General features: G+C 54.0%; 8 protein-coding genes across 8 annotated transcripts; 2 read left to right on the top strand and 6 right to left on the bottom strand.

The window, feature by feature from the left end:
- Positions 1–471: 471 nt before the first annotated feature.
- N7459_002601 (PSP1 family protein) lies at positions 472–3,149 on the bottom strand (the record flags this gene model as incomplete). The annotated part of the gene is made up of 3 exons (XM_056941786.1): positions 472–1,006; positions 1,059–1,677; positions 1,739–3,149. The coding sequence occupies 3 exons, from the start codon at positions 3,147–3,149 to the stop codon at positions 472–474; spliced, it is 2,565 nt and encodes an 854-aa protein (XP_056801669.1).
- A 1,785-nt stretch (positions 3,150–4,934) lies between these two features.
- Positions 4,935–5,789, bottom strand: N7459_002600 (uncharacterized protein; the record flags this gene model as incomplete). The annotated part of the gene is made up of 3 exons (XM_056941785.1): positions 4,935–5,128; positions 5,181–5,470; positions 5,569–5,789. 3 exons carry the CDS (start codon positions 5,787–5,789, stop codon positions 4,935–4,937), a joined length of 705 nt encoding a protein of 234 aa, XP_056801668.1.
- Positions 5,790–6,551: 762 nt separating this feature from the next.
- Positions 6,552–7,681, bottom strand: N7459_002599 (NifU family protein; the record flags this gene model as incomplete). Its single annotated transcript, XM_056941784.1, has 3 exons — positions 6,552–6,695; positions 6,788–7,327; positions 7,400–7,681. 3 exons carry the CDS (start codon positions 7,679–7,681, stop codon positions 6,552–6,554), a joined length of 966 nt encoding a protein of 321 aa, XP_056801667.1.
- Positions 7,682–8,042: 361 nt separating this feature from the next.
- Positions 8,043–9,850, bottom strand: N7459_002598 (Zn(II)2Cys6 transcription factor domain-containing protein; the record flags this gene model as incomplete). The annotated part of the gene is made up of 4 exons (XM_056941783.1): positions 8,043–8,912; positions 8,978–9,118; positions 9,180–9,719; positions 9,791–9,850. The coding sequence occupies 4 exons, from the start codon at positions 9,848–9,850 to the stop codon at positions 8,043–8,045; spliced, it is 1,611 nt and encodes a 536-aa protein (XP_056801666.1).
- A 374-nt stretch (positions 9,851–10,224) lies between these two features.
- N7459_002597 (uncharacterized protein) lies at positions 10,225–10,941 on the top strand (the record flags this gene model as incomplete). The annotated part of the gene is made up of 2 exons (XM_056941782.1): positions 10,225–10,253; positions 10,371–10,941. The coding sequence occupies 2 exons, from the start codon at positions 10,225–10,227 to the stop codon at positions 10,939–10,941; spliced, it is 600 nt and encodes a 199-aa protein (XP_056801665.1).
- Positions 10,942–12,751: 1,810 nt separating this feature from the next.
- N7459_002596 (putative Ras guanyl-nucleotide exchange factor RasGEF) lies at positions 12,752–17,452 on the top strand (the record flags this gene model as incomplete). Its single annotated transcript, XM_056941781.1, has 8 exons — positions 12,752–12,907; positions 12,959–13,279; positions 13,367–13,691; positions 13,751–14,005; positions 14,250–15,817; positions 15,882–16,310; positions 16,355–16,517; positions 16,911–17,452. 8 exons carry the CDS (start codon positions 12,752–12,754, stop codon positions 17,450–17,452), a joined length of 3,759 nt encoding a protein of 1,252 aa, XP_056801664.1.
- Positions 17,453–18,784: 1,332 nt separating this feature from the next.
- N7459_002595 (uncharacterized protein) lies at positions 18,785–19,694 on the bottom strand (the record flags this gene model as incomplete). Its single annotated transcript, XM_056941780.1, has 2 exons — positions 18,785–19,226; positions 19,309–19,694. 2 exons carry the CDS (start codon positions 19,692–19,694, stop codon positions 18,785–18,787), a joined length of 828 nt encoding a protein of 275 aa, XP_056801663.1.
- A 1,398-nt stretch (positions 19,695–21,092) lies between these two features.
- On the bottom strand, positions 21,093–22,342 carry N7459_002594 (zinc-dependent alcohol dehydrogenase family protein; the record flags this gene model as incomplete). Its single annotated transcript, XM_056941779.1, has 4 exons — positions 21,093–21,286; positions 21,365–22,040; positions 22,108–22,176; positions 22,235–22,342. 4 exons carry the CDS (start codon positions 22,340–22,342, stop codon positions 21,093–21,095), a joined length of 1,047 nt encoding a protein of 348 aa, XP_056801662.1.
- Between the last annotated feature and the right edge of the window lie 1,506 nt (positions 22,343–23,848).

The raw sequence follows: 23,848 nt of genomic DNA, 5'->3' as shown, positions 1-23,848 counted from the left end.
ATCTGAGAAATCCAAACAAAAGCCCAGTACTCAGCGCGAGCAGTGTAATAGCAGTCTTATATTATTTAACACGATCAGATCCCAGCCATGAGAGAAGAGTCTATTAAGATAGAGCAGAAAAATGCAGAGAAGATCAGAGCGCAGTAACGATCGTGCGGGTGTTCGGCACAGCCCGGGGTATGAATTCTAGCTTCAGCGGAGGCAGTAGTACATGGGGCAATGGGGAAAAGGAACATAAGCACACAAGAGATTTGTGCGGCGGACCAGGAACAACATTCTTTCGTAAGATCAAAAATCGAAGCATCTCGGAGGGGAAAAAAAAAAGAGACGGAGAGCACGGAATAGAATAAAGGAAGAGATCGAACAAGTCTAACGGGGGATTCTTCGTTGGCGGAGAGAAAAGCGGAAATGAATTCGAGGCGGGTCATAGGTATTCGAATTGTACAGAGTTGTAGGGGGGATAGAGAGGTATTAGAGGTTGAGAGACAAGCCTTGGAATCGGCTAGTCCAGTCAGCTTGCGCTGGATGCATGCGAGCGGCGCCATTCGAGCCGGCACTACCGGCTGTATAGTCGGAGAAACCAGTCTCCATGGGCCCAAAGCTGGTAGGAGAGTATGTCCCAAAGGGGTCAGTTTGTCCCGCATCTGCCTGGCGTGAAGGCGGTGCAAATGGTTGGTAGGAATCCGTAAAGGCAGTTCGAAGCACGCCTGCAGGGTTCGCCATCCCATCGTGTCCAGCATCAACAGCGTCCCGGGCCCCGCCGAAGCCTCGGCCATCATGCTGATGGTGGTGGCGGCGTTCGGCATGCGGTGCATCTTGGCTATAGAGCGGGTTGCTGATTCCACTGGAGCCCTGTAGACCGGGGGTTGGGGGAGTGATGAACGAAGCAGGATTGATGGCTGACATCCAAATTCTTGTCTTGTAGATTTTGAACAAATCCGTGACCAGCGAGTTAAAATTGATGTAGGAATCGGCGAAATAGTAGAAAGTTAGTTTCTTCCAGTCCCTGGGTAAGAATTAGTAAACTACCGCACTCGCAAAGATCGAAAGAGGCTCACATTTGGAACTCGGCATCAAGAATCTCCATGTTCAGCCGATGTTCGGCGACCTTCTGCTGACAGACTCGCTTCGCCTTAGCCTCATTTCCTTCCTTATCCCGAAGGGTCAGGATTTCATGGTTCTGCGCAAGGCGCTTGATCAGCTTGGGTTTGATGTCCGTGGAAGTCTCCTGCACGCCATGCGCATGAGGCCCCATGCCCCCGGTCGCACTTCGAGCATTCAGACCGGAACCGGCCAAATTGGCGCCCTCCAGCTGGCCTTGGCGAGAAAACATCATGAGCCACTTGTAATGCTCCTCGGCATATTGCTGCTTGAGCTCGCGGGCCTTCTGAAGAGAGATGTTGGCATGCTGTACCGTGCCCAGGTCCGTGCCTCGGTCGGCCTCGACGATGACAAGGTCACCAGCTTTCACCTGAAGCCCGGTATCCTCTTGGATATAGAATACATCCGCACGGTGGCACTTGAAGGTTACAATATACAATAACTGGTTCTGATGGGTATGCGACAAGGCAGGTGGCTGGCGGCCATAAGCTCCAGATAGCGCATACTGGTTAAGAGAAGCTGGGATTCCCGATATACCATCCCCGCGAAACGTTTGCTCTCGCGGGTAAAATGACTCTGAATACAGAAGGGTTTGTTAGTGACAATTCTGCAACAACTTGGATAAGGAGATTCTTACGGGGTTGCATCGACGGGCTCGCATAGTCATTGATGCTCCCATATCCCTCATCACGCTCCCCGAGCCCAGCACGGGGAGTGGCAGTAGCGTGCGAATCAACCGAGCTGACGGATGCATGTCGCATTGGGATATCAGCAAACGAATGACGCCGGCTTTGGGGGATGTCCGCAAAACTGCCAAAGCCAAGCGAGGTCTGCCAATGAGCTTTTCGAACATTTTCAAGCGCACGATTCTCCAGAGGGGGGGCAAAAGACGAGAACTGCTGCTCGAGATTGGCAGAGTGCTCGGAGAAACGACGGCGCGTATTGCCGCGCGTGTTGCCATAGCCCTGAATATCGCGCAATTCTCCGAGGTCTTCGACGCCAAGATCCTCCTCAAGGGCGCCGCCACGAACGCGATGGAGAGCATGAGCGGCGCCAGCAACTGAAGCAGATGAAGACGCTCGATCGCGGAAACGGGTATCTGCTTGGCCGGCTGCCGCTTGTCGTAGCAGCGCGTTCTCCCGAGCCAACTGCTCGATCGTTCGAGCCTGACTGGCAGAGTATTGAAGGTCTCCTTCGGAGCCATTCAAGCTATCATCCCCGTCGTCGTCTTCTCTAACACGGCCTAGCAAGGCAGGGTCATGGCCGAGCTCGCCGAGGACGCTTGGCCGCGAGGCGCGTGGCTGCATAGCGGACATCTGGCCTGGACCGCGTACACGGCCAGCAGAATAGGGCGCACCAGCTCCAACACCAGTACCAGCTGTGTTCGGCATCATGCCCAAAAATTCCGGGTCCATTTGTCCCACTGAGTACGACTGGGAGCGGTATGTTTTAGGGGTAGGGTGAAGTGGAATGGAAAATGGAATAGCCGATTCACCAGATATAGTGCGAGTAGTTGGACTGATCATGTCTTCTGCGAGAGCGCCACTCGATGGCGGGGGGCATGTCATCGTCGGAGATGGCACAAGTTCCGACAGGCGCGATGGCGGTTCTTTGCGAGACTCGGTGTTCCAGATGCCAGTGCCCCATGGAAAAGAGCTCCCTCCAGAAGATTGATTCCAATTGAAGGATCCACTCAGGCCTGGGCTAGTACTGGTCGCCCACGGTGCCTGGTCGCTCGAAGGGCTGGCGGGGTTAGACGGAGCGGATGAAAGAGGACCACCAGGCAGGGAGTGCTTTCGCTGGACCGCGACCGGCACTTCGTTGAGCCACGACGTTCGACGGACTGGCTTTGTAGCTGGCGCGGTGATGGTCTGAGTTAAGGGCACATGATCTCCATCATCATCAGACGAGGCCAGTGCTTCTGAATCGGGAGTGGAACGGCGCACGCCCGGATGACTTCTTTCTAGCCGGGCGGAGGCCGTAGCCGTCGGCGCGGGAGCTGCACTGGACTGCATGATTGGAGTTTGTCGGTTGGATGGCGTAGTCATGGTATCTGGAAAGAATTCTGGAATGGCATCAGCCTCGGACTCCAACTTGGTATGAAGAATAATGCCAAGGATATTGTGACCAACCGCCCACCTGCAAGACTTGAAGACGGCCGCCACGGGACATGACTTGACCAGATGGTGCGAGGAATTCCACGGGGATCACAGTCTGGAAACGGAGATCAAGGCGCGACTGACCTGTATCAAGTTTGGTCAATGACCGAAGAGGTTGGGTTGTATAGAGGCGCAACGAGCCGAGCTGAGCACATGCGACAAAGCACCAGTCTCTGTTCCACGCGCCCGATGAAGTCGGAGATGTAAGGTCAATCTCGATCTTTCGAAGACACGATGGATGGCTAGATGCATGCGCTATGTGCAACACTGATTTTTGCGATCAGTCTCCTGAAATAAAAGGGGAGGTAACAGAAAAGCAGGCAAAGCAAGTCGCGATCGCAACGGCGCAGCGCAACGAAATCATGATGCGCCGGGGGGGGGGGGGGGGCACGTGTTGGGTGGCATGACTGAGCCTCATCGTGACAAAGCGGGGGTGAAATCACCAGCTGCCGACGCGCGCATTGCAGCGCAGTGCCCAATCGCATTGCGAAATAGCCTATGGCCGCTCTACAGCGAGGCAGGGGACAAATGAAAGACGCTGCAGCGCTCGTCGGGCACCGTGGCGATCCAAAGGCAAGTTGGAGCAAAGGATGCGCATTGCGCGCGCAGGACGCAACAAGACAAGGCGACACGAGAAATCAAGCTGAGCCGAGACACGTACCTGGCAGAAGTATGATCTAGTGCGTCTACCGTGGACCCGGGCGAAGACCCCACCGTCTGAGACGCCTTGCAACAAGGAAAAGCAACGTAAGATCAAGCGAACTAAGGAGATCAGAAAAGCCGGGGTTATCGTAATCGTGTCTGTGCAAGTAATTCCCGTCGGGCGTGAGTGGTGGCGCAAGAGAGACGGGGGAATCAGTCGGTGCTCTGCGCAACTCACCACTCTAAAAAGACTCAGGAAATCTATTGCAGGATGATGCGCAGAGGGAGGTATTCGTGAGTCTCGTTAGAGCTGCCGATTCCAGCGCCACGTAGCGTTCAGGCACGGGGGCGAGCAGAGCGACCGCGGAGAAGCGAGTAGCGAGCAGCAAAGCTCGAATCAGGAAGCCGAGGACGAAGATTTGCGGATCGCGTCGAACAGGAGAGAGAGGAGAGAGCAATGGGCGAAGGCGATTTTCTGTCAATCCGGGGAAGATATGGAGGTCGTTGGACGATGAAATGGTCGCCACCGGAAGGGAATGCGCTCGGGGGAGAAGCTCCAGGTATCGTGACCACGATGACGTTGAGCAGCGACCGAGACCCTTCAAGGGCGGCGCATGACGGGGGGATAAGGAGAAGAAGAATAATAAAGAATAATAATGGGGAGGAAGACAGTGGAAGAAGTGGAAGTGGAAGTGGAAAGTGGAAGTGGAGGAGGGGAGGCGAAGAGTCGAGAGCGAGCAGAGAGGGTTAGGTTGCAGGGCGGGGGGGAAAGGGACCGGGGTAACTCACGTCGGGGGAACATTAATCTTTCACGCATCCACGCATCGACACATCCACTCGCATCCACTCGAATCAACGGGATTCTGCGAAGCTGCCCAGATCTGGCAACGTCGCCCCGAATGGCCAAGGGACACACGGACCACGGTCTCCGGTGCTACGCGTGGGTGATGTTCCTTAGTTTCACTACTGACTTGGGTCTCTAGGGCTGTGCGAGCACTACGATCATTCGTTTTATTCGATACATGCCGTCTGCTATGAAGTCCTTGAGTTGTCCGCGTCCGGAGCGGGTCGCCAGAGGCCGCGGCCGACGATCTGGGGTTGCAACTGGCGTGGGAAGCGAGGTGCGAGCCCTGCACCGCCCATCAGCCCACGCTCCAGGAACGGAGTGCTGGATCGACAACGGAGCAGACGCTCCTTTTCATACTCGACGCCATCCTCCATGCTTTCTAGCTCTCGCGTCAGTTCCGCCTCGCACGGCCCATGGATCGGGTCGCACACCTGCGGGGTTCGAGGTTGATTCCACAGCGAGCGTGAGCGTAACCGTACCCCGGATTATTGCGATCGGTGATTTGCAGTGTGCGAGTTGTGATTTGAGCACGCGTCGCAGTGGGGGGGAAGTCAGACTCAAGGGGGGCCGATCATTCGCCCTTTTTGCGGGGAGAGCTTGATCACCCCTCGAGTCCTTTTTCCGTACTTGATTCTCTCCACCCATCGACACTCTCGTCGCCCAGTCCTGCTCGACGAGTGTAGCGCCACCGGACTTGCTGGAGGCGAATACCATACTCTCGCTGCTCAGGTGCCACTTCAACGGCGCTCGTGGCACGGAAACCGTGACGGTGAGAGGTGATACAGGTGTGCAGACAACACCGGCCTCCTCGACTCATACCTCCTCATCCCTCCACCTGTGGAAGGGTGGGAGGACTCCATCTGGTCTAGATCACGAATCAGCGGATGCTCCGCGCCTCCGGGGCGGATTCCTTGCATTGCCCAGCTCGGCCATTCCCACTGTGCGATGCGGTTGGCAAATTGACGTAGGTGGTGCGGGCATCCTGCCCCGCCACCCCACCGGGATCCAACGGTGACCGCGAACAGCCTCGCCAGCACCATGACGAACGCAAAGAGATTGATCTACGAAACTAGGGGAGTCAATCGCGCGCCTTTTGCGATTTACTACACCAAGAGATTGAGGCAGAAGGGCTGTGGCCACATCTACGCGAGAAGGTCCATGACCAACTAGTTTCGTATGATGCACACGACTAAAGTACGGCGGAGTTTCCCCGCAACCCCAATATGTATGTCAAGTACCTGATTAGGTACAGTAGGTGTGTCGTATTAGGCGTGGCGGATTGTCTAGACCATGGTCCCCGGCGGCAAATACAGGTCTAGATGGACTAGACGAACTAGATGCACCCAGCTCCCCGTATTAAGGTTGCTTTCTTCATACTGACGCATGGCACCAGGATACGAACAAGAGGATGGACAGATTACAGGATCTTTTCCAGTTAAGGCCCTTTGCCATCGTTGGTTATTCCTTCTATCTATAGTCCCTCCCCCCAATGTAGAGATAGCTCTGACGCCACCAGTCCTCCATGCACATACCTGCTCTAGCAGACAACCACTGTGCAAACACAGCCAAGTGGTTCTGCAATAGTATACAAAGCTGGCCATGTATGCGACGTCTAATCCGAGGGCCGGGGATTGTCAACTTACAGACACTTGTCGTCCCCGGAACTATCAACACTAGGCAGGAAGATGACGAGACAGAGAACCGAATGCTTAACATGGCACGCACAGGCCGTTCGAGATCAAGGGGAATTCTGATAATGTACACAGCGTATGTTGAGGTATAAATGAAAATAACACGGTCGCTCAAGGCGCACTGTCGAGCGGACTACCCGCCGTCGCGGCAGAGCCCTTCTGCTGGCGCAACTTCTCCTCAAACCGAGCAAACTCATGCATGGAAATCTCCTCTTCCTGATCCATGACCTGCTCAACACCCTTGACTTCCTCGATCTGTGCAGGCAAAACAGGTCAGCGATGACTCCCAACAATCCAAGCTAACATGGGAATTTGGCAAGAGACAAAGGCAAAAAAGCATAACTCACGTAGTGCATCAGCATAGACTCGATCCCGTTCTTCAGCGTCACAGTGCTAGAATCGCAAGTGCGGCAGGCACCACGCAGCTTCAGCATGACAATGCCATTCTCGAACCCACGCAACTCGATATCGCCGCCGTCTTCCTGGATCGCGGGGCGGATGCGAGTCTCCAACAGTTCCTTGATCATGCCGACCACCTCATCGTCCTCCTCGTCGAAGACGAGTGAGTCTTCCTCGCCACCCTCCTGGGAGCCTTCGCCCGCGACGCCCTCTACCGTGGATACGATGGTCTCGCCGGATGTCACGGCCTGGGTGATGAGGCTGAATATCTCGGGCTTGATGTGAGCCCAGTTCGCGTCGCTGGCCTTGGTCACGGTGATAAATTCAGGCCCGTAGAACACAGATGTCACACCTTCGACGTCAAAAAGCTTTGCGGCGAGCGGAGATGGGTGCGGAGGCGCGAGGGTTGATCGGGGGGAGAGGTATTCGAGGAAGGATGTCGGGAAGCCCTCGGGAAGGACAGAGTGATTAGGGATAAACTTCAAGGCCTACAAAAAGTAAAATAGAGTCTCATGGTTAGAAAGTTTTTTCCTAGACATGTGTAAGAGAGGGATACTCACATCAGGATTCGGGGTGTTTTCAGTCTGGATAAAAATGGTGCGCTTGCTGGTTGGTGAAAGGCCAGTCTGCGTTGCGGGCTGCTGATTCGGTCGCAGTGTCGGTCGGCGTCGAGTCTCTGAAGCTGTGAGCGTAGGAAGGCGGGCAGCACTTGAGACGTTCCTGCAGGCGCTGAACGCCGCAGGCCTAATAGTCCGGCTGCAGGACTCGAAGACGGAGGGAGTGAACCGAGAGCCGCGAAGGGCAGTGCGGAGCATAGCGGTCGATGCTGGGCTCACTGACATCTTGGATCATGTATAATACCACCAAGGGGAATCCAATATGTATGTACAAAGGGAAAATGGGTGTCTAGAAGATCCAGAAACGCCGCCGGCGGACTCTGACGCAATTAGTCGATCACGTGAAGAGCGCGAAGGGTGTGATGACAAATCCAGCCTGTTTCATGTGGCCAATGAGAGCCAATGTTTTTGAGATGCTATCTACCGATGCTCGGAGCAAACCAGATATCTGAACGGTGGCTGTTGGTTGTGAATGTTAGTGAATAGTAATGATAATATATAATAATCTGCAATAGCAGCTTCGCTACCATCACACATCACGGCACGGCACGGCATATATCACAAGGCATATATTAGAGTACCAAATTCAAGATAGCGGCTGGTCACTCGAAGCCTCAGAGGATGTTGAGTTTAATCTTTTTACAGTGGCCGCTTCGTATTTAGGCCAGATCATATCCTTCAAGAAGGGGGCAATCCCAAATCCCAGTTTTGCAAATAGCGTGAAGACCGCCTGGCACCATTTGTGTTTTTCAGTGGCCTCTTGGCTGTGATAGAACTGCGTGGCCTGGCTGAATGGTGCCAGGAGTATTTGCGCCCCCAAGGCTTTCGTTTCAAGCTGCACCAGAAATTTGGCTGAGCGGCAAATCAAATTTGCATAATGCTCGGCCACATCCATGAGGTTATCAGGAAATTCAGTAATGAGGGTAGCATATGAGCGACCCTCCGTATCGGACAAAGGTACATCCCACAAAGTGAAGGCAAGATTATTGCGCGTGCGGTTGAGGAAGATGAGCAACTCATCGATGAGCTGGCAGAGGAGAATGAAGGTGGTCCAGTATAGAAGGTGGGACTCTGCACAGGAGAGGGAAGGGAATTCGATAGAGTCAGAGAAAAGATTACCGGGTATAGAGTGGTCGAGCTCGCTCCAGAAAGACGACTGATATGGGGCTGACCAGGGGACTCCCATTTTCGTCTGCATCTTACAGAATCCGTGCTCGATTTGGCCCTTCAAGGCTAGGCAGCAAGAGAGCAACTGCTCCCCTTTATCTCTATACGGGTGTAGACTCGGCTTCCCGTGTTGTACTAAATGGTCAATCCGTTCCATGAAAGCCGAACACTTAAGGAGTGAATCGAGAATCGTGTCGATTGGCTCACACCACGGACTTTCTGAAGGTGGATTCCTCCAGAAGGGACTGTAAGAAAATGCAGATTTGCGCATTCTAATAGCATCACACACCTAGGCAAATCCCGTTAGTACTAATGCGCCGTGAGAGTTGAACACCTCACACACTATGAACATACAGTGACAAACTTCAATTGGCGACAAAACAAATGCTCCATCACATTTGACGGGTTCAGACTGTCATATTGGGAAAGGATGGCATTGCTTCCTTGAACGTGGGCTAGCCAGGCCTTGAATCCCAGTGGTGAAGAATTTATCAACTTGCAAACAAGTAAGCAGTTAGTTTTCCAAAGAACGCGGCTAAAATCAAGTCGGGCATACCTCATATAGTTGAAAAACGACAGTGGCAAACAGCGAGTCTTGGCCACATTTGCGTCCCATGCGGATTCTGCGGTGTACGATCTGGAGAGATTCTGCATACAGCCTGGTACTGTGACGTAGCAACTGATAATCATGGTTCCGCTTGGCAAAAAAGGCAGAACTCAAGGCCGTGACGGCTTTATCGAGGATGGGACTTGTGCCAATGAAGACGGGGAAGGTTTCTTGCAAGTGCGTGGCCGCATCGCCTTTTCCACCGCGAACTGCGGCTGATGGCACAAAGCAATCTATGAAATTAGCAATGAATTGAGTCCGGATTGTAGGATTGACATCAAATCGCGGAATATCAGGAGCTGGCTTGGTGGCAGTAGAGCTAGATGCATCCCCTATTTTCGCCTGTCCTTTTGGCGGTTCGCGCGGCCGCCGAGCCAGAGCTCTTGTGTCCTCGGTTGAGTTGAGAATGAAGATACGGCTCCTCTCATATCCGGTGCAGACGTGGCTGTTCTTCAGGCAGCGCATGCATTCCGGTTTCGTTTCATCGCACTAGACAGGGGTCAGGGTATGGATGCGTTGGAGAAAGTTGGGCCACTAGCTCCCAGCTTCGGGCAATCTACCTTGACTTTTCGCCGAAGACACGTATTGCATCCTTTCGATCTATACGGTGCTCCACCCATTTTGAACAGCGTCGGTGTCGCTGGTGGGAGACCCATCAAACCGGAGAGGAATGGGTGATCAGGGCGTTGGCCATGAGCCCTGGGCGTAACTCGACTGACTTTTTGCAAATGCCGTATACTTGCGCAGGCCGTAGCAAAGCAGTGCAATATGACCGCGATTCTCAGGAATTGCTATCGCGTCATAATGGAAGCTTCATGTCCAAAGTCCGGAAGAGGAAACTGTGATCGTGGGGCTGGTGGCCTAAGGCACAAATAACTCCCGGAGCTTCTTCTATTTCTGCTCTCCGTCGCTCCGTCCAAATTGTTTGCGGCCAGCTTGACACCTCACCACACCTGGCCTCCACAACCCTGGCGCTTTGACTAGACAAAGTACGATGGGCGAGGCTCACCCTGCCGTGCTCTCGTCTGTCTAGCCATAATGCCCGGTTCCTGCGAGGTCTGTTCCTCGGAACCCTCCAAATATCGCTGTCCAACATGCGGACTCATGAGGTATCGCTAATACTGACACCCATGCATCCAGTCTCCGGATTTGCCCGCTAAACTTCTTTTCCCTCTGGTCTAGCTGCTCACTGGCGTGCACGCAGTCGCATAAGATCTACTGTGCACCCAAAGCCACCCCGTCGAATCAGGAATCGAGCGAGGCGCCTGTGGACTCCAAAACGCACCAACCGTTGAACAATGGCGATATTGGGCACGATACAGCAGGTGGTATTGACTCAAAGCGAAATCAGTCCAACACTGTGGACATAGCCACCTCGCCAGCGCTCAAAGCCCTCCTCGAAGGTCATCCCCAGCTGCGCGCCCAGCTGCATGACATGTACCAAGCAACACAAGAGCATCAATGGGCCGAGTGGTATACACCGCCAACGAGAGGACGCCCCCACGGCCGAGGAGGAAGAACACCATCGCGTCGTAGCCGAGGTCCATGGACTGCCGAGAAAGGCTTCAACCGTGGCCTGGGCAGGGTCAGGAAGCTGAGACAAGGATGTGAAGATGGCACTGAGGCGGGCCCAGTCCCTGAGGGATTTATGCAGTTTCTGGCTTTGGTTAATGGCAGTGGCCAGCACGCGCCAGCGCGGGACCTGTCATGAAAGCTCGGTCCTATGGGCCCGTTGATTAATGGCCAGTCGAGATTGGCTGACAGCCCTTGCCCGTCATTGCAGGATAATGAATGTGTATGACTGTGGGTTGCATTCCAAGACTTGCCTTGGATGTTAGAGGGCATATAAGAATCACTCACTCTGGTCAATGGCTCCCCAACGTTACTGTTCCACAGGCGGGGTGGTTCGAGGCGCCCCGGCTGAGGCTGACGAGATCGACGTTTGGGAATGTCTCAAAGTGGGCATGTGAAGTAAGTACAGAAACGTACATTTGGGATACCAATCCACATTCAATACTTGTGAGATTCACCATCCATTGGTTGCGGCTTTGGTCTGCAGAATACAGATGGGAGTCTAATAGCACCAGAACAATGCACTCTGCTCCATCCTCCATACTTTCCCTTCAGTAGATTTCTATAGGTTCTCCATTTGGCTCGGATCTGGAATCAGACATCATCATAGTTATACTGGCCCGATACCTTGGATGAACGTGACACGCATATGGCCTTATTCCACCGGTCTGGGTATCAACTGGCCCCATGCTTAGTATGACGGGGAGTATAAGACCAGAGCCCCACCGTGAGATAGTCCGACTGGAGATAATGACAGATTCTATATTTGGGGGAACTGTCTGGGGTCCCTGGTTCCAGCTCGCTCCCAATGTGTCGTCTTCTCAGACCCCATATGGGGAAACACAAGTGACATCCGGGGCCAAGCGCGTGGACACTCAGCAAACCGAGGCCCTGGGTCGGCGGTGGATTGACCAGCGCCTTAGTAGCGCTTTAGCGGGCCCAATGAACCAGAAGCCCCCAGAGCGGAGCGCGAGGCCAGACCTCCAGAGACCCAACGAACAACGCGAGATAGGCCGAAAAATTGGACACTTCGGCAGGACCGGCACCTCGCGCGGGGACCAGGACTTGACGAGTCAAGTCAATCTGCTCGTGGATCACAGCCTTGGAGGATCCCTTGGTTAATGGTTGAGCGAGTTGGGAGCCTTTATCCCCCCGCCCCTCCAAACCCCCGATCTTCGTGCTCGGTCTCCAGAACAGGAGATGCGTGCAGAGACGAGCTTCGCAGTGCAGGTGGTCCGTCATGCCCGGTGAGAGGCCCGCTAGCCAGTCGGTCCTGCAGCTCTAGTAGCTATCAAACGGGCGAATCCCACAACGCATCGCCTCTGCGACGGTGCAATTGGAGGCTTGGCCCCTCCTTCGAGGGAATCACAATGTCGACAGCAAACTGGAACTGTGATACCTGACGACTAAGCGAGATCCTTCTCCCGTAAGCTCTTGGCGGTATTGTTTTTTCTTCAGGGGCGGCATGGCATCGCTACAAGACCCGTGGATTAGATCGAGTGGATAGACACCGTGTACACAGCGTACCTCATACCCAGCTCTCCGAAGCTGGCGAAATGCCATGTGTCCCAGTTCAGCTCAGCTTTAGAATGCAGATCAGCGAATGAAGAAGCCGCAGTCGTCTAGTTCGGATTCCCAGTGGGCGAAAATCTGGAGAACGGGCCACCGCCGACTCCAATGAGAGACGAGAACTCAGCTCCCGAGAAAAAATACCAGGGACGTCCAGAATATAGACTCCTCCACACGGACCGAACTGCCCGCATTGTGTTCGACTCACCATTCACCCCGTTGCTTCTCCCTGCGACTCCTGATCCCCCCCTTCCCTTTTCTCCCCTTCTGGCCCTACATATTCCCCCCTCCCCCTTGTTGCACTGGTTAAGTCTGTTATTGCGGAACCACTTCGTCGGAGCCCAGGTGCGCGTTGTCCCCCCCACCTCGGTCTTGCTGCAATGTGCAGATCTAACCTGTCGTTATCTGGATGCAGTGATCACTCTCACAGTGCATGGAAGCAGACCCTCTCGACCGTTGTCCTGTCGGAAATTCCCGAATGGCTGTCTCTCCCTGCGCCCGGTCTTGATCTGTTCCACGAAAAGGCAACAATGGAAGTGCTGCAGTGCGGGCTCCTTGGACAGACTCAATAATCCACCTCCGCGCAGCCGCTTCTCGTGAGCTTCAACCGTTTCCTGCAGACCCCCGAGCCGTTGCCTTTCGCCGTCGCTATGAGTTCTGAGCAGTCCCGCCGGGAGAGGGCGTCCAGCGACAGAGCGCAGGCGATGCCCGCCGCGGCAGTTCCACCGCGACCCGGGATGGGTGGCCGTACCTCTTCTGCACCCGTCGGTGAACTACACCAACTAGATTCTGGCCAAAGACCGAGTTTAGGACCGAAGGTCGGTCAGACATTGATGGAGGAGGACGAAGGCCCGTCGACGGCGAGTAAAGACGCCTCCAGCCGGTCTCGCCCCCAGCATGGCGATGAGGTGCGTATCAAAGCCGCGGAGGACCACCGTCATGGGTGAAGAACTGGTCAGGCAACGGATTGGATCACTAACTACACTGGCCGGTAGGAACCATCCAAGGCCGGCCTTCCCGAGGTGACTATCGCTGTGGTGGGGGAAGCAAATGCCGGAAAGACCAGCTTCATAAAATGCGCGTTGGATATGAAACTCGCGCCCTCGTCCTATTCAACCAAGAAGAAGATGTCCCTCGACGGCTCGGTCTACATTGTGCGCTTGCTGGAGATTGATTCGAAGAAGGTCAAGCTCGACAGCGGGAAAAAGATTATCTGGCCGCGCCTAGCAAAGGACAACTCGACCCCGACCATTGACGGGGTTCTGCTCTTGTATGATGCTACCCAGCCCAACAAGCTGGGCGAAGCGAGCGACCTCCTGAGTACGTCTGACGCCTAGAGCAATTTCCCCAAACCCCCTCTGCCCGCCATTGTGTGCGAGACGAGTGGTCGGCTGCCGTTGCTGATATTGGAGGTGATCCAGATGCCCTTGATGCTATTGCCCTGCCCGTCGTGCTGGTCGCCTGCAAATCTGATCTGCGCCCCGACAACGAACTGGGTGCGGTCCACGAGCGACACGAGATCTACCGAACCTCGCCCGATTCGCCCCGGTCCCATCAAATGTGCATTGCTCTAGTGCTACGAGCAGTGATTTCCCATCGAGGTGAGTGCTTATTTCCGCCTAGTTTGGGCTGGGGTTCTTTGTCCAGAGACAATTAAGGGTCAAGAGGATTGTTATGGGCTGAGCCTTGACCCCTGGGGGGAACTAAGTGGGTCGCGGTTCTGGCACTCGCTACGCTTTTTCTGTCAGAGCCCACCGATCGACACAAGTTCCCCCCCCAGGAGACCTCGAGTGGGATTGAGAAGCAGAAGAACCGCCAGTCGATAACCTCGTGGCGTTTTGGTGCTTCTCCTGCAGGGCTAATCCTTTCTTCGCCCAGACCTCGTTTCGTCTGACCAGCGCACTCCGAATCCTCATCCTCATCCGCATCCCCATTCTCACCCGCACCCGACGGCCCCTCCCCCGCCGAGAACAACGACCAAGTCATTCCAACCCACTCCCCCTCAGGATTGGCATCACGCTCGTTCCAATTCGGAAACCCCTTCCGCCATCTTTCCTGGAGCCGCTGGCGGCCCAGCTGCGTCGATCTTGGAGCGAAGCGTGGATGGGACCAGTGGCTATCGTCTGCCCAGCGACTGGTCACACCCTTCCAGCCTAGCGCAACAGCATGCTTTAAGTTCATCTCGAAATGCCAGGAGCAATTCCCACCCAGTGCGACCGCAAACTCCGCCATCCGGCGCGCGGATGAACCCACGGCGACCGTCTGCGCAGGGAGATCACTCCCCAATCCCTGAACCCAACCGCCAACGGGGGCAACCCTCCTGGCGAGGAAGTGGCAACTCAGACGCCTTCAACAGCTTTTTGAATATGGATGACGAGATGGACGACAGTCAAACGGCAAGCCCCGGCGCCGTCGTGCGTCCCAAGCCGAGCAGCGAGAGCAACTCCAGTGGTGAATCCGGGCTGTCTTTTGATGAGCTGGTGGATCGCCTCGTGTCCTTGCCCCTGTCAAAGCAAGATTCAAAATTCTCACTGGTCTTTTTATGCCTCTACCGAAAGTTCGCCGCTCCCGCAACCCTCCTCCATGCCTTGATCAGTCGGTTTGAGAAGAATGAAGCTGGCAATGCGGATCAACTGGCCCGCATGGCCGATCAGCTGCGACTACTAAATGTGATCGCTCAGTGGGCATCGGACTACCCTGGCGACTTTGCATATCCCAAAACACGGAAGCGCGTTCATGATTTTGTGACAACGCTTGAAAAGAGCCATTTTTACATGATTGCCGCCAAGGAAATTGGCTCATATCTCGACTCCAACGCTGAGGATGACGATGTCGGCTGGGCATTTGGAGATGGCGATGTTGATGACTCCAGCCTCAACGAGACTTTCTTCGACAATTCAGGCCGAAGCTCTCCGGTGCCTTTCTTCACGGGCACGTATGATGACGACGAGGAAGAGGAAGAAGACCCGATCTATAGCATGAGTGCATTAGATCTCAGCGATGGGCCACATGACTCTACGTCACGCCTGTCGGGTACACTTTCCATCTCCTCCAACACCGACAAACCTTCTAACACCATCAACCAATCCTTTACCGTCTTGACCCTGGAAGCTGCTCAAAAAGAAGCCTTGCGTCTGGAAATAACCTCGCGAACCTTACTCACCAAAGTCCAATGGCGCTACTTCATGGAGACGCCAGATGAAGAGTTTGCCCGGCAGCTGACGCGCATCGACTGGATCATGTATAATTCCTTCCGCCCACGGGATCTTGTGCGCCATGTCAGTATCTCGGGTGTTGACAAGGATAAGATCAAGAGCCTGCGGCATGTCAATCGGATGATCAGACAGTTCAACCACTTGGCATTCTTTGTGGCTAGTATGATCCTTCTCCGCGACAAACCTAAGCACCGCGCCAGATGCTTGGAGAAATTCATGAGTATCGCAGTGGTAAGTTTGGTTGCATTGTGATGCAGTTGCTCAAGGCCATGCCAACTAACTGACTGTCATTTAGAAACTCCGGCGCCAAAATAACTACAATTCCCTGGGCGCTGTGATTGCCGCGATCAATGGAACTCCTGTCCACCGGTTGACACAGACCCGAGAGTTAATTCCGGTCCAGGCCCAAAAAGATTTCATGCGACTGGTGATTCTGATGAGTACCCAAAGGAGCCATTTCGCCTACCGCCTTGCCTGGGAAAACTCATTCTCGGAGCGAATCCCGTTCCTTCCCCTACATCGGCGTGATCTGGTGTCCGCCGAAGAAGGAAACAAGACATTTGTTAGCGAAAACAAATCGCGCATTAATTGGAAGAAATTTGAGGTCATGGGCGAGGTCATTCTCGGTATCCAACGGAGCCAGAAAACCCCTCACCCCCAGGCCCAGAGATTCGAAGATATTGAACGGTTGATCCTGGATTCCAGCCTCTCGGGTGATGAAGAGGTAAATGACCTTTGTCTGCGTACCACAACTGTGTTCAAAATCAGCTGACATGTCCCAGGACCTGTACGCCCGCAGCTTGCAAGTCGAACCATCTGCCGGAGGCGAGACTGGGCGCAAGAAATTCGGCTGGCTACGGGCTTAGACTTTCCTCGAATTATTCTCAATCCCTCCCACCTAACCCTCGCCTATCTCTACTGCACAAATCATGTCCATATACATACACACCCTCTTACCTCTTCTATCCGCCAACCCCCCTTCTCACTCACGTTGATACGCCTCTATGACTGACATATATTGCCTATTTTGGCTGCATGCTTATTTGGAATTGGCTCCATGGCATGAATGATATGATGCTTGGGACAGTGATATACTGGACTGCTCTGCTACGATTTTTGTACATAGGAGTGCGTTGATGTGGTAGTGATGATCAGCCGCCGTAGTGCGGAGAATAATCTCTACCTTTGGTATATATTCTTGACCAATAATGACCGACTCTCTCTGGGTTATTTCAAGCCACCTATTTTTCTTCCGGTGCTTTTTTGTAGTCTTATGATCGTTGAAGTAGAAGACACGGCCATCTGTATATACGGTCACGTGCAGATATCCAATCCTCCGCTCCACCCGCGCGAATCCAACGAGTTTCCCCGTTTATCGAATTCCAGGCATCTCCACGGCAAGCAGTGAACACATCCCACAGCATGGCCGAACCTCTCACCTTACAAGCTCGCGCCACCTACCGCGCGCTCCTCCGCGAGCTCCCCCGCCGCCAACTCGCTGCTCCATCGCCGCTCCACCAACGCATCCGCCAGCTCTTCCGCTCGCAAGAACAAACACCCTCCACAACACCATCCACAGAGCCACCCTCGACCTCCCCCTCATCCTCCTCATTGCCCCCTCTTCCGTTCTCAGTCCCCACCACCGTCGAGGAACGCTCGCTCCGCCTCCAAGAAGCAGAGCAGTTCGCGCAGTACGCCCGCGCGCAGCGTACATATTCCACTCTTCTGGACCGGTATAACCCGGGAATGCACCTGGACGAGGAGGAGCGGATTCGCCTAACGGCTCGCCGGGTTGGACTGGATCTGCCCGAGTTGCATAAGCCAGAGGATGGGGATGGGAAGGCGCCTCCTTCTGGGTCGGAGTGATCAAGTCTCCATACGGTCTCGCCCCGCTGCGATACGAGTTGAATTGAATCTTTCCTGGTGTGCCGGGTCGATGGCCAGTCCGTGTGGTGGGATTCTGGTGAACTGCATGGTTATTACGTCGGGCGGTGCTGATGCCAACGTGCAAGACAGTATGTTGGCTGCGATAATGTTGGGCCAACGCATGATTAGAAATGTTTGGGCAATAGATCCCGGGAAACGGCTGGGTTGTTACTCCGGTCATGGGAGGGTGTATACTAGGTAATGACGATCTGTCGGCTCATATGGCCACTGTAAAAACAATGTGTATGGCAATGAAGGGCCGATACTTCTTTCTCATGTTGATAAGTCCCATCCCGATTTAAATGGATTGTTGAGTAATGTCCAGACGATATACTACTATGTCAATCTGGTATATACATTCCCACTTTGCAAGGTAAAGGATTTGAAATAGAGGGAAACGTTTACATGGTTAGGTGGTATTGAGCAAAGAGAGTATATTGTACTTCATCTTTATTAATATGAATGAATATACGAGACTTGGTCAAGGGGGATTGTTTATTTGAGTCTTCATATATGCTATTGACAAAATAAAAAGCAGTGTGCTGATTTGATATATACAGATGACCTAGGTTCAACACTTCACCGAGAGGGTCACATCTAGCACTAATAGTGCCTATCCACAAAGGAACTGGCATGGCAATAATGTAGGTACTAACAACAAGAATCAGTGACCTTCTGGTCAATAAGTGGAGAAGCCCCATGTTTTAGAGGAATTGGCAAAAAGAAAATAAAAAAAAGGAATCGACAGCTGGCGGATTCGAACCGCCGCCCGCGAACGGAATTGATTTCTAGTCAATCGCCTTAGACCACTCGGCCAAACTGCCTTGTATAATATCAGTCTGGCTGATACAGAATCAAGATCCAGAGATAAGTTGAAAGGACGTCTTAGTACATCAACCTGCGACTTATTGAATTTTGCACTACTTCTCACAAGAACCCACTCTAAATTCGTCACTGCATTTTTTTGTCATTTAGGATTTTTAGACCATGGCAGATGCATAGGAGGTCTCTATATGTGAGCTATCGTAGACCAGCCTCTGGTCAGATAACCAAGCAAGAAGCTTCAGATAATCAGTTTGCTTCTGCGCGCATAGATAGCATATGTATCTGCTCGCTGTTACGGCTAAAGATGCTCCGCACTTATTCGAGCGAATGATAAGACTCGATCTGGTCCAGACCACATGGACATTCCCTTGAGATGACTTGAGACAACCTCGGGCCCTCCATGCGACAGTGTCTCTAGATGACAACCCGAAGCAGGGGATGCTAACCTCAAGCAAACTTATCATGCTTTCCCTTCACCCGCACATCAAGCACCTCCTCATGAAAGTTCCCCTCGCGCCTCGCCCTCCTCAACCGCCTCACCTCATCTTCCTCCAACTTCCTCCCGACTATCCCTTCCAACTCCTTCCGGCTAATCTTCTCGTACGCCTTGGTCTCTTTCGTCTCACGAATGCGCGGCTTGAACCTCGCCTGCATCCGGATGCGCAATGTCGTCTCGAACGAGATCGCACTCGCGTCCCCGCGAATCTCTACGCCGCCAGACGCTTTCGCGCTCTCGCGCGCACACAAGAAGGACTCGGAATCACCACCGTGCGTCTGTAGCGAAAACGTACCCTGGACGTCCGGAGAGGGGATAGCAAGGAACGATTCATAGTGTGAGACTGCAGCAGCGGTCGCGCTGAAAATGCCGTGGTTGTCGCAACTCAGGTACCTAGTTTTCATTTGACGTTAGCACCTCACTCTCTCGCAGCCAGCCAATGGAACAAATCGACACAAAACAAGCAGACACATACTTCCCATGGTGCCCCTTAAAGCTAAATGACTCTGTTCCTGCCACCCGTGTCGCAACCCACACCTGTCGCACATCATGCGGCTCCGCCGTCCCCGGGTCCCCCTCGATCAGATTCTCCAGTCCGCTCGCGAACACCACTCCATTTGCGTCGCTTGCCACGCACGCGGGCTCATCTGACGGCAGTACAAGCACCACCGGCCCGGCAATGTCGCTCGGTGCATCGGCTGACACCCAGCTCTGGTCTTCGGGTGGGTTGTCGCCGGCGGTCTCTGGGTCTGCGGCGTCGGGGGCGGTGGTTTTGCGGGATTTGGTGGATTTTTCGGCGTCGGGGTCGCGCGTCTTGCGCTTTTTGGGCTTGTCGCCTTTGAATGTGAGGGGCTTGACCATTTTGGATGGAATTGGGGGTTGTTGAAGTAGGATGCGTGGTGGAAGGTGGAAGTTCGCCGGAAAGTGCTTATCGGGGCTTTATCGGTTATCAGTGAGACAGGAAGTATATCAGCAAGCAAGAGTCGAATGGATAGTAGTTGCGATTAGATTTGATAGGTTCAGGATGGATAGGTGAGGCTATCCAATATTATTTTTTGTATACCTGGAAGCGAGCTTAACATTCGACTGCGGAGAAAGCTCTCGGAGCAAGTGAAACGAAATATATACTTGGCATGCCACTCATTCTTGACCTAGCCAGCGTCCCTATTTATATCTAGGGATTTCCAGACAAATCCTCACAGCCCGTCGCTCATCGATCATCTTGAATGGGGTTATCTTCTTATCTTCCACCAGCCCCAGCAGCGATGCCAATAATAGTCGTGCGTTGGACCCTCACGGACCTTCACACCAGCAGCCTTCGACGCATCATCCAATGGATGGAACTTCTAAATGCTCTTCTTATCCTTGTTAGACCACGCAAATCCTCGAACCTTCTGACAACAGTCACACTCGATCGTGCAATGACCTGCCACATGTTCCCTGTCTATCAACGCCGGGCATTTCAGACAGCATTCACAGTTGCGACCGCAACATCCGCCTCGTTCAGCGCAGTCCTCCCGCAGAACGCGATGGAGATACCACAATGGATGAGACCGCCACAAGTCGAAAGCTCTTGCCGGAGGTCCAGAGGAAACAGCAGACCGCGTCACCCACCAGGTCTCTACTAAGATCCAATATTCCCGGTTGGCCTCGTCGTGTTGCTTTTGTATCGCTTGCAGCTGAGATTTGTCGCACACTTCTCCAGACTTTTTTTTCTCAGAGCTTCTTCGCGTTGTATCATCTTCCGTAGTCTCTCTTCAACCTGGAGAAGCGATTTCATACCGTTGAGGGGCCCGTCATCTTCATCTTCTGTCCCTTGGCCTTCAAGCCGAAGTCGGTAATTCTGGAGGGCATGGATTGCTCCTGCTTTTTCAAACAGGGCCTCCAGGAGTTCTTGCCCGATAGACAGCTCATTTGGAATTTCTATAGATCGAAGAAGGCCTTGTAGAATGCCCTTTGGTTTGTGTCATCGACTTCATGCTTGTGCTGAGAGAATTCAATCACTCTCCGTTTCTCGAATGGGAACCCGCGACTCAATACGTCACAGATCCACCGGTACCTTGGGGATAGCTGCACTATCCAAGGTCCTCACCCACAATCTTATAAACTATAGTCCGCCCCAGGAACGAATACCCCACACCAGACCGAGATCGAGAAGGAATTGTTTCATTAGGCAATCATCCTATGGGACAAACTAGAAAAAAAAGGGGTATGGAAATGCTCGCATCTCATAAACTCGTGACCTCGTGTGCCATTCACTTAGTCGAAGGTGATGGCAGCCTTGATGGCACTCTTGTTGCGCATAGACTCCAGACATTCCTCCCACTGCTCAATCTTGAACACCTTGTTGACAATGCCATCGACCTTGACCTTGCCCGAGTCGAGGTAGTCGATGGCGGCGGGGAACTTGTAGGTCTCGGAGAAGCTGCCGAGGATGGTGATCTCGTCGCCAACTGCGTGATTGTTAGCACCATGCTCGCTGGGGAACGCAGAGAAAGAAACAACCAGAAAGGAAGGCTGATGATACATACAGATCTTGGAGGGAGACCACGACACACGGTCCTTGCCAGAGTACACGCCGTACACGACCAGCTTGCCGCCACGACGAACGTAGTTGATCGAGTCTTCGAGGATCTTGACGCTGCCGGTGGCCTCCACCACAATGTCGAAGCCATACGGGTTATCCTCCTTCAGCTTGGCGTACTGGGCCGAAGCATCCTGGCGCGACAGCTCGATGTATTCGTCACCAGCGCCCAGCTTCTTGGCCAACTCCATCTTGAGACCACCAGGAGCGGCCACGACGACGCGGCAACCACCGCACTGGCGGAGCATCTGCGCCAGCACGAGACCGGTAGGGCCGGCGCCGAACAGGAGCACGGAAGAGCCCATCTTGGGCGCGATCTTGTCCAGACCGTGAGCAGCACACGAGGCAGGCTCCAGGAGAGTAGCGTCGACGTCAGACAGGTTCTTGATCTTGAAGACGCGGCCGGCAGGGTAGGCGCAGTACTCGGCGAAGCCGCCATTCATGGTGACGCCGTGGGCCTGGAAGTTCTCGCAGAAGAGTTCATCACCGCGACGGCAGTAGAAGCAGGTACCGCAGAGCTCAGAGTTATCGGCGACAACGCGCTCACCGATTTGGAAGTCCTGGACCTTCGAGCCGACGGCAGCGACGACACCCACCGTCTCATGGCCAGGCACCAGAGGGAACTACATAAACATGGATCAGCTGGGGCTCACATATTCACAGGGATTGGGGTCTGGGGTCTGTACGTACCTGGGCAATGAATTCGCCCTCGTGGATGTGCAGGTCAGTGCCACAGACACCGCAAGCCTTGACCTTGATCTAATATCCCAATGGCTGGTTAGCTACCGTTAGTGAGCTGTGGAATGCTTGACTATACCAGAACGTCGTTCTCGCGCAGCTCGGGGAGAGGAAGCTCAACGAGGCCGTGCTGCTCAGGCTTCGAGTACTGGAGGGCCTTCATGGTCTTGGGAAGGTTGACAGCCATCGTGGATAGGGATTGGGTGATCTGCGAGTGTCAACAGGTCTGTCACGGAGCAATCCCTTTTTGATGGAGCGCATACGAGTGCGACACACCTTGAGCAAGAGAAGAAGGATCAAGGAGAAGTCAAGAGAAGGTGAGGAAGATTAGATGGTTCAAGCAGTGAGTGCTAACGTGAAAGCGAGAAGGGGCGAGCCCGACGAGGTTTAAATATGTGGGCGGAGGGGTGTTTCTGGTCAACACACTCGGACTCCTCTCTTTCCCTCTCAGCCAATTCGTGACCCAACACGCCCACGCCAGAAGATGAAGTCACAGCGTCCAATCCTCGCGGTGGGGCCCAGATCGGCGCCGGCGCCATACCAGCAGCGCTGCAATTTGCAGTATGACGCCTGCTTGCGCCTACAGCTGGCACCGCAGACTCCCATCTTCCCACCCTCAACGCATTGACGGCAAGTTACGCAGTGCACGACGAATTCAAGACTGCTTCATGAAGCGGTCCAATGGCAATGCACTTTCCCCTCCCCCGCGGCTGGCGACGACCTCCTTGCGCCTCAAACGCCCCCGACTTCGTCTCATCCAGGCCTAGGGGTTCAGGAACCAGTGCCACCATGCCTCGCAAGCCTTGCAACCATGGTCTTCACGACGATGACTTTCAGGGACGTGAACTGTTCGGGAATGAGGTCATTCCCGTCTTCTCCACGGCCCCGCCGAGGGGAATCAAGGCCCTCCGAGAAGCATCCCGAAGAAGCTGATCACTCGGTCCGACCAAAATTCGCTCACCGGGAGGAATTGGCTGAGCCCGATTGGATTTGATTCGATTACCGGCGATCCTTCTGTCAGGGGAGTGTGCACCGTTCCAAGGCCGCGAAACCTTCGATTCCCGATTGTGCCTTGGTCTTCTAGAATCTACGCTCGTCGCTCTCACCGCTGGACTCCACCGGCCATTCTGACACGATACTGTCCACGGTATAGTGCTGGGTTGAGCACCTACGCAATCCGTACACGCGCAGCTCCCATCTCGACGGACAACACGGTAGAGGTCATGCGGTGCTGCACAGCGATAGCTTAATTTTGAACCGGCAAGCCCGATTCACCCCCTCAAGCCCAACGCATTCAAAGCAGACTCCTCAACCTCTTGACTGCTGCACGCAGAGGCCCGATTCGATCACGAGCGGCAGCGAGACGAGGCGATGTTCGTTTCCATCTTGGCCTGGGTTTGAGACGAGGGGCTCCATTGTTGTGCTATCTCTTGCTGCGCTGGGCCGCTAACATGCAGCTGCTAGTTGCGCGGTTCCTACTTCTGATTCGTGGCTCCGACGCTACCCCGGATTGGACCCTTGCCAGGTTCTAGAAAGTGCCATGGGCTGGTTGTCTTTCGAGCGGTTTCTCCGATCAGAATACTTCGGTTGTGTTCTACCGAGCGGGTCAATTGGGTAACTGTTCGCGCTTGCGAAGATAAGACTCCGCTCTGTGAGACCTATTGATAGCGTAGAGTCCGAAGGGAATGTCAAT

Source organism: Penicillium hispanicum, assembly GCF_028827665.1.
Source record: "Penicillium hispanicum strain IBT 35686 chromosome Unknown utg000003l_segment0_segment0, whole genome shotgun sequence".
In the NCBI taxonomy this organism is placed as follows: Eukaryota; Fungi; Ascomycota; class Eurotiomycetes; order Eurotiales; family Aspergillaceae; genus Penicillium; species Penicillium hispanicum.
This window is presented reverse-complemented; position numbering and strand designations above follow the sequence as displayed.